At 38.9% G+C, this 9,184-nt stretch overlaps 1 protein-coding gene and 1 pseudogene across 2 annotated transcripts in view; both read left to right on the forward strand.

The window, feature by feature from the left end:
• The window catches only part of NUP210L (nucleoporin 210 like), an 85,964-nt gene that overhangs the window by 53,546 nt on the left and 23,234 nt on the right, over positions 1-9,184 (forward strand). For both annotated transcript variants that reach the window (XM_007458023.1, XM_007458024.1), the window contains exons 18-27: positions 1,770-1,858; positions 2,067-2,171; positions 2,473-2,574; positions 3,571-3,699; positions 4,225-4,352; positions 5,749-5,881; positions 7,212-7,274; positions 7,641-7,820; positions 8,223-8,303; positions 8,392-8,523. In XM_007458023.1, coding sequence (XP_007458085.1) covers positions 1,770-1,858; positions 2,067-2,171; positions 2,473-2,574; positions 3,571-3,699; positions 4,225-4,352; positions 5,749-5,881; positions 7,212-7,274; positions 7,641-7,820; positions 8,223-8,303; positions 8,392-8,523 — 1,142 coding nt within the window. The remainder of the gene's footprint in view (positions 1-1,769; positions 1,859-2,066; positions 2,172-2,472; positions 2,575-3,570; positions 3,700-4,224; positions 4,353-5,748; positions 5,882-7,211; positions 7,275-7,640; positions 7,821-8,222; positions 8,304-8,391; positions 8,524-9,184) is intronic.
• Positions 8,932-9,184, forward strand: part of LOC103089617 (cytochrome b-c1 complex subunit 10 pseudogene) — a 676-nt pseudogene continuing 423 nt past the window's right edge.

Here is a 9,184-nt window from a genome sequence, read left to right on the forward strand (position 1 = left end):
ACCATCCATTTTATTTTCTAAAGGTTTTCTCTCTTCCTCTCTAACTTCATCACTAATGTCCTCATAACCTCTATCCTACATCACCATAGTAGCCTCCTAACTGATCTCAATGTGTCTCTCCTACCCTCTAATCTACCCTCCATACTACTGTCAAGAATGATCTTTCTTTTCTTTTTTTAAAAAAATTATTTATTTATTTATTTATTTATTTATTTATTTTGGCTGCGCTGGGTCTTAGTTGCGGCATGGGGGATCTTTAGTTGCAATATGTGGACTCTTAGTTGTGGTGTGCAAACTCTTAGTTGAGGCATGCATGTAGGATCTAGTTCCCTGACCAGGGATCGAACCCGGGCCCCCTGCATTGGGAGCACAGAGTATTACCCACTGGACCACCATGGAAGTCCCCAGAATGATCTTTCTAAAATACAAATCTGGGGACTTCCCTGGTGGTCCAGTGGTAAAGAATCTACCTTACAATGCAGGGAACGTGGGTTCAATCCCTGGTCAGGGAACTAAGATCCCACATGCTGCAGGGCAACTAAGCCCGCAGTGACACGTATTGTCATTGTGTCTTTCTGGATAAAGTTCATATGTTGCCACTTAACATACCGACCCCTGCCTACTTCTTTGGCTTCACTTCTTATTACCACCCACATGTATTCTACATTTTTCTCATACTCAACAATTTTAGATCCTTAACCATGAAAAGGCTTGTCATACCTCTTTCCTTTGCATATGTTTTATTTTCTCTTTACTTGCATCTTCACTAGGCTAAAATCTTCCTCTAGTAGTCTAGGAGTTTTCTGTTCCTCTATATTCCCAATCTAAGGAGAATATTCCTTCTTCGTGCTCTTATATATTCTGTATTATGTGCTCTGTACATACTTCTATAATAGTACTTATCACACTGTATTGCAGTGGTTGGTTTACCTCTCAGCCACCCTCCTAAGCTGTGGGTTTCTTTGAAGGCCAAGAACTGTGTTGTTTTCTTCTTCATTTCTTATCCTAATTACTTGTCATAGTGCCTAGCATATAGTTAGGCCCTTAATAAATCTTTGTTGAATGAAAGAATGTAACATCATGAGAAAATGCTTTACAGATTTCCGCATGATCATCATGTGTTGAGGATAAAATAAGAGTTGTCCTAAGTAAAGTGGCAGATTCATGTTAGTTAAATTAAAAAGAAAGAAAAAAGAATGAATGAGTAAAGCAGGGTCAGATTATGGACAGCTTCAAGTACTAGTTTAAGTAGTTTGAATTGCTCTAATAAGGACTAGTTAGCAATTAAAAAAATTTTTTTTTCATTTAAAATTTTTGAGTAAGGGACTGACATGACATTTACATACACAAAACAGTTTAGAAGCATGAAAAGTCCCAAAGGACAATCTCTTTATTTCTCATTTTTATTTTTAAATCAAACAAAAATTTCCCCATACCCTATTGTCAGCTTATTTTTGGACTCACAAATCATTAGAGCTGGAAAGAATTTTAGATTTTGTCTGTCCCAACCCCTCATTTAATAAAGGAACTGAGAGATAAAGTGATTGCCCAAGGTCACATAGAAATATAATTGCAGAGTCAGCATAGAACCCCAGTTTTCTGTTTCTTGTGTATTTCCTTATTCACTGTTTTTTGGTTTTGTTTTTGTTTTTCTCTCTGAAATAAAACACCATTTGGAAAAAATTAGGGCAGATTTTTGGTTTTCTAGAGACACTTTTGTATTCTACATGTTATTGTTTCTCACAGGGTACTTTTTTGCATGTCTCCAGGTCAAAGGACCCTTAAAGTACATCAGATAAAAGGGACTGTACTCATTGGAGTCAATTTTGTGGGCTATTCAGAGAAGGAAAGTCCAAAGGTAAGTGGAGACTATTATATAAAAAATATTAATTAAGTGAAATTTAAGGCTCCTTAGAAGTCATTTATATAACTGATATAAATCTGAGAACTATGCACCTCTATGAATCTGTTATCTTTGGCACTTGAAAGAGTACTGGAATCTTCGCTCACTGAGCTGAGGAATTAAAAGTTTGTATTTACCTTTGTGGTTCTTATTACATTTATAGGAACTTTCCAACTTGCCCAGATCTGCAGCTGTAGAGCTGCTCCTGGTAGATGATGTAACAGTATCGCCTGAGAATGCTACCATCTATAACCACCCTGATGTGAAGGTAGAAGCTATACGGGTCTAGCTAAATGGAATCATATTGGAGGGGAGAGTACTAGGTTATTAAAATTAATAGTATAACAATAAAAAAGCTCACTTATGTGTTGAAAATCAGCGATTCACATATATAATGCATATATAATAATTATCCTTAGCAGTAATACTTTAATAGTCATATTTTGTTTTTTGTCCACTGACCGTAATCTTTTAATTTCATACTCTTTCTTAGGTAAGTAGAAGTTATTTTCTTTGAATTTTTTATAAACCAAAGGGAACGGAATATTGTTTGTCTGATTTTTCCATAGGAAATATTTAGCCTTGTGGAAGGATCTGGTTATTTTTTAGTCAACAGTAGTGAGCAAGACATTGCCACCATCACTTACCTGGAAGCAGAAAGCTCTGTCCAGGTGAGTTCTAGAGATATTCTGAGACTGATGGTCTCAGGTCAAAGCTGATTCTTAGGAGAATGATTGGAAAATTTTTATTGGGTGTCTCAAACTTGTTACAAAAAATAACATTTGTGTCTTTTTCCTTTTTTAACCTATATAGATTCTTCAACAAAAAAAGAGGGTTTTTTTGTTTGTTTGTTTTTTTCTGTAACTAGCTACAATATGTGGCAATTTTTGGCTCTGATTGAATGGAAACAGTGTAGGAGACATCTAATTATAAGATTTCCATTAAAAGAAGGTTAATTTTTATAAATTTAAAAGCACAGAACTGTGTGGATAGTTAGATATACTATTGACTTTATAACCTGAGTATATGGTATTTTCAGCCAGGACATGGCAACTTAAAATATTAAGCTGACTCCATAGTCAATATGCCAAGAGATTTGCTTTTAGTTGACTTGTAATAATAAAAAAATATATTATATTAACATATGTATTTATTTCCTTCAAAGTGCTCAAAGGAATGTAACTTACTGTAGTCATATGTTGCTTTTTAAAAGAGGAGATTGAGGCCCTATGGGCAAAGCATGTGAAAAACCATGCTGCTGTGCAGGAGCTGTAGTACAAGAAGGAAAGACAAAGTATCAGTCCACCCAGTACTTTCTCTCCCTCCTTATGATTGCATATAAATGTACATGATTTTCTTCCTGAATCCTTTCCCTGTTCATAATTAAGAAGCTGGATATGTATGTTGGATTCTGCTTGAAATCAATCAATTTAAACTCTGCTCTTTATCAGTTAGTATTTGTTAAGGGTACATATTTTGCCACAAACTGAAATATCACTTTAAGGGTACATATTGTGCTAAGCCTGAAACATATAATGTGACCTCTCAGAGTTCCCATCACAAAGAAAGTAAGATATTGTATTTTCCACTTTGGGTGGAAATAATTGCTATGATTATGCTTGGAGCATGTTTGCTTCTTTACCCAGCTACCATCTTCTTCCTTCTAGTTAGTTCCAGTACATCCAGGATTTCTCAGCTTGGAGGTCTATGACCTGTGTTTGGCTTTCTTGGGTCCAGCAATGGCTCACCTCAGGGTGTCAGACATGCAAGAGCTGGAGCTTGATCTGATTGATAAGGTAAGAGATGTTTGCTTTCTCTCTTAAATGAAGCAGGCGTCATTCTCACTCGCTAGCATCACCTAATATAGTCTGTGCTCAGCTACCATGTGTGTATACCAGGCCCTTTGATGATGTTAATGGAAATACCTGCCCTTAAAGAACACAATTCCAACACTAAACATGATGAAGATACATAGAGTGTTAAAGCACAACATAGGGACTTCCCTGATGGTCCAGTGTTTAAGACTCCATGCTTCCAGTGCAGTGGGTGTGGGTTCGATCCCTGGTCAGGGAACTAAGATCCCATGTGCCACAGGGCATGGCCAAAATAAAAAAATAAAAAAACAGTTAAAAAAATAAAGAACAACTTAAAAGAATACACATAGATTAGGCTTACTAGATCAAAGGCTGACCAGGAATATTTAGCATGAAAAAAAGAGCTTGCCACCTCTAAGAGTTAAACGGCCCTAGATGAATGAGGCATCTCTGCTAAAATTACCTTAAAAAAATTATTTTTTTTAATTTTTGTTTTTTAACCACTAGGTTGAAATAGGTAAAACTGTGTTAGTAACTGTGAGGGTTCTTGGCCCTTCCAAACGCCCGTTCCAAAATAAATACTTCAGGAACATGGAGCTCAAACTGCAGTTGGCTTCTGCCATTGTCACCCTGACGTGAGTACCATTTCAATACTCCTTTCTTGGGGACTTCCCTGGTGGTCCAGTGGTAAAGGATCTGCCTTAGGGACTTACCTGGTGGTGCAGTGGTTAAGAATCCACCTGCCAATGCAGGGGACACGGGTTCTATCTCTGGTCGGGGAATATCCCACATGCCGCAGAGCAACTAAGCCCGTGCGCCACAACTACTGAAGCCCGCACACCTAGAGCCCGTGCTCCACAACAAGAGAGGCCACCTCAGTGAGAAGCCCACACACCGCAATGAAGAGTTGCCCCCTCTCGCTGCAACTAGAGAAAGCCCGCGCGCAGCAGTGAAGACCCAACACAGCCAAAAATAAATAAATAACTAAATTTATTTTAAAAATCAATCCGCCTTACAATACAGGGGACGTGGATTAAATCCCTGGTCAGAGAACTAAGATCCCTCATGCCGCGGGGCAACTAAGCCCGTGCGCCACAACTACTGAGCTTGTGTGCCTCAGCTAGAGAGCCTGCGTGCTGCAAACTACAGAGCCCACGCGCTCTGGAGCCTGTGTGCCACAACTGGAGAGAAGCCAGTGTGACGATCCCGTTTGCCGCAACTAAGACCTGACGCAGCCACAAATAAATAAAATAAAATAAATAAATGATAAATAAATCTTTAAAAAATATACTTCTTTCTCCCTATGCTTAATGCCACAAGAATATCCCTCCTGATAGCCTGGTTAGCTCTCCCTTAGGTTATTTCAGATTTTCTTCTTTTCTTTTTTTGTAACGGTACCTTTCAGCCCATACTCTCTTCCCATATTCAGCTCTCTACCAAATACCCCTTCCAGATCCTCAGATGTCTTATTTTGGGCCTAAAATCATGTGTCTCATTAATATTTCCATTTTATGAAACTTCTCCTTGGATGATATCTTTTGGGGGTGCTTCAGACTTGAGGACCTTTAAAAAATCTAGAAGTAGAGGCACTCGTATTGCCCTCTGTGAAAGGGAAGATACAGGAATTCTGAGGCAATTTAGCATTTGCAGTTTTGCCAGTCTATGTTTATATTGCTCTTATTCCTTTGGAGACCATGAACAAATTTTTGCCCTTCAGGAGACTTCTGCCATTGCTATGAACTTTGTCTTGACTCTGGAAGTTATTTTCTGGTAGTTCCTTCTAAGCTAAGTTAATATGAGCAGAAGATTGGGAATTCCCTGGTGGTCCAGTGATTAGGACTCTTCGCTTTCAGTGCTGTGGGCCCAGGTTCAATCCCTGGTTGGGGAACTAAGATCCCACAAGCTGGACCACATGGCCAAAAAAATAAAAAAGAAAAGAAAGCAGAAAATGTTAAGCATCTTAGAAAGATGCATAACTGTCCACTCTTAAAACCAAATTTTTCTCACCTGAAAATTTGTGGGTCTTTGCAGGCTAATGGAGAAACAGGATGAATACTCTGAAAATTATATCCTTCGAGCTATCACTATTGGGCAAACCACACTTGTAGCTATTGCCAGGGACAAGATGGGGAGAAAATTCACGTCGGCTCCTCGGCAAATTGAAGTAAGAAAATTATCTCATCCAAAATTCATACTTCGTCTTCTTTATAAATTTATAAGTTTAATAAATTTCCAGTGGTTAGGACTCTGCGCTTTCACTGCTGAGGGTGCAGGTTCCATCCCTGGTCCAGGAACTAAGATCCCGCAAGCTGTGAGGCATGTCCAAAAAAAGAAAAAAAATAGAAAAGAAAGGTATATGTAAATATAATCTTTTTTTTAATTTATTTTTTACATCTTTATTGGAATATAATTGCTTTACAATGGTGTGTTAGTTTCTGCTTCATAACAAAGTGAATCAGTTATATATATGTTCCCATATCTCTTCCCTCTTGTGTCTCCCTCCCACCCACCCTCCCTATCCCACCCCTCCAGGCAGTCACAAAGCACCTAGCTGATCTCCCTTTGCTATGCGGCTGCTTCCCACTAGCTATCTACCTTAACGTTTGGCAGTGTATATATGTCCATGCCACTCTCTCACTTTGTCACAGCTTACCCTTCCCGCTCCCCATATCCTCAAGTCCATTCTCGAGTAGGTCTGTGTCTTTATTCCTGTCTTACCCCTAGGTTCTTCATTTTTTTTTCTTAAATTCCATAAATATGTGTTAGCATACGGTATTTGTCTTTCTCTTTCTGACTTACTTCACTCTGTATGACAGACTCTAGGTCTATCCACCTCATTACAAATAGCTCAATTTCGTTTCTTTTTATGGCTGAGTAATATTCCATTGTACATATGTGCCACCTCTTTATCCATTCATCCGATAATGGACACTTAGGTTGTTTCCATCTCTGGGCTATTGTAAATAGAGCTGCAATGAACATTTTGGTACATGACTCTTTTTGAATTATGGTTTTCTCAGGGTATATGCCCAGTAGTGGGATTGCTGTGTCATATGTTAGTTCTATTTGTAGTTTTTTAAGGAACCTCCATACTGTTCTGCATAGTGGCTGCACCAATTCACATTCCCACCAGCAGTGCAAGAGTGTTCCCTCTTCTCCACACCCTCTCTAGCATTTATTGTTTCTAGATTTTTTGATGATGGCCATTCTGACTGGTGTGAGATGATATCTCGTGTAAATATAATCTTAATGACCACTTTTATTACAGTGAGTGGATATGTAATAACTTATTTAATCATTCTCACTTAAGTAATTTATAATTTTTTGCTATTATAAATAAAATTTGCATTTATAAATAAAATAAAATACATGTTTTTGTATATAACTTCATTGTACATAATTAGGATTTTTTTCCTTAGAATAAGTTACATGATCATTTACTATGAACTTGACTGTAGTTAATCACTGTTGTCCTTTTGGTTTTCTCCTTCAAGGTGTTTCCTCCATTCAGACTTGTTCCAGAGAAAATGACACTGATTCCAACTAATATGATGCAGGTGATCCTAAAGCCAGAAATGAGGCTTTCTCCCCATCCCACCTCTGCTCCACCCCAACACACATATACACATACACTTCTTCCTGTTGACCTTCCCTTGTCTACTCTCAGCCAAGTACAACAGGATTTGATAAAGAATAAAATTAGTATTTTCTTTGTTCTGTGAGAAACATGGTATGAACTACTTCTTGGAATCCCATGGATCATTTATAGCACTTCCATTTCATGTGCATTTGAGGTGATGTGGCATATGCTGGTTGGAAAGTGGGGGAAGATGAAAAAGTCGAGTTACTTGGACAAAAGGTTGGGAAAGGAGATGTGACTTCTCCCCAAGGTCCAGGCATTCACTGGTGTGTTTACATTCCAGGTAATGTCTGAAGGTGGCCCTCAGCCTCAATCTATCATTCACTTCTCCATCAGTAATCAGACCGTGGCTGTTGTTAATAGGAGGGGCCAAGTTACAGGGAAGGTAGCTGGCAGAGCTGTGGTCCATGGCACCATCCAGACAGTAAATGAAGATACTGGAAAAGTCATTGTGTTTTCCCAGGTATTGGTTCTTTGTTCTGCTCTGCTTCTACTCCTCCATCTGGGAATCACTGGGAGGTAGAGGAAGAAATAGTGATGGGGAGGGTGTCAACAGCCCAGGGAAGTCTTTTCAGTCCCCTCATTTGGTATTCTCTTAACCAGGCATGGGAAATATGTAATCTTCAGTGAAAAACCCACAGAGTACTTGGCATTGTTATAAGACATAGTCCCTAATACTTAAGGAATTGTTTCAAGAACAAATACAAAACAAACAAAAACAAACAAACAAAAAACCTATTATCTATGGCATGTTTGTTGTTGTTGTTGAATGCCCCAAACAACAACAAACAAACTAGTTATCATAAGCATCCACCCCACAGGCACTCCCTCTTAGCCTAAGCTTGCTCTCCACCCTGTTGAGCAGGATGAAGTGCAGATTGAAGTTGTGCAGCTAAGGGCTGTTAGGATCCTTGCAGCTGCAACTCGACTCATCACAGCTACTGAGGTCAGTAGGATGGCTCTGTTCCAGGTTCATTACTTTGATAATGCCAGCTGGACAGGATGTATAGCACAAAACCACTCTTCGTTTTCAGATGCCAGTTTATGTCATGGGAGTGACCAGTACCCAGACCCCTTTCTCCTTCAGCAATGCCAACCCTGGGCTCACATTCCATTGGTCCATGAGCAAAAGGGACGTATTGGATCTAGTGCCCAGGCATTCAGAGGTATAAACTTATCTGTTTATTATATTACCTTAGGGATCTTGATACTAAATTTATTTTATTTCATCATAAGTTTTAGACTAACTCACTGCTAAACTACACAATATTATTACTTACTCTTTTTCCAGTTGTTCTGTGAATGCTGGAAACCTGAAAATCATATGAAGAATCCAAATTTGAGTATTCAGATAATACTATATGATGTTTAACATACTTTGCTGGAAAGAGCTCTCAACAAAGCAATGCTTCCTTTGATGTATTTGTTGTTGTATAATGTTGTATTTGTGAGCAGATACTGTGTTACATGAATAACACATTATGAATATAAAGTATTTATACATAAAGTTTAAATATATAATCTTTCAACATGTTCAGACACAATTATATTAATAATCATGTTTGTAGTGCATGATGGGCAGTTGACATTAAGAAAGGTGGTTGCGGGCTTCCCTGGTGGCGCAGTGGTTGAGAGCCCGCCTGCCGATGCAAGGGACACGGGTTCGTGCCCCGGTCCGGGAAGATCCCACATGCCGCGGAGCGGCTGGGCCCGTGAGCCACGGCCGCTGAGCCTGCGCATCCGGAGCCTGTGCTCTGCAATGGGAGAGGCCACAGTAGTGAGAGGCCCGCGTACCGCAAAAAAAAAAAAAAAAAAAAAAAAAAAAAA

The sequence above is a fragment of the Lipotes vexillifer genome, unplaced genomic scaffold (genome assembly GCF_000442215.2).
Source record: "Lipotes vexillifer unplaced genomic scaffold, Lipotes_vexillifer_v1.1 scaffold238, whole genome shotgun sequence".
NCBI classification, from domain to species: Eukaryota; Metazoa; Chordata; class Mammalia; order Artiodactyla; family Lipotidae; genus Lipotes; species Lipotes vexillifer.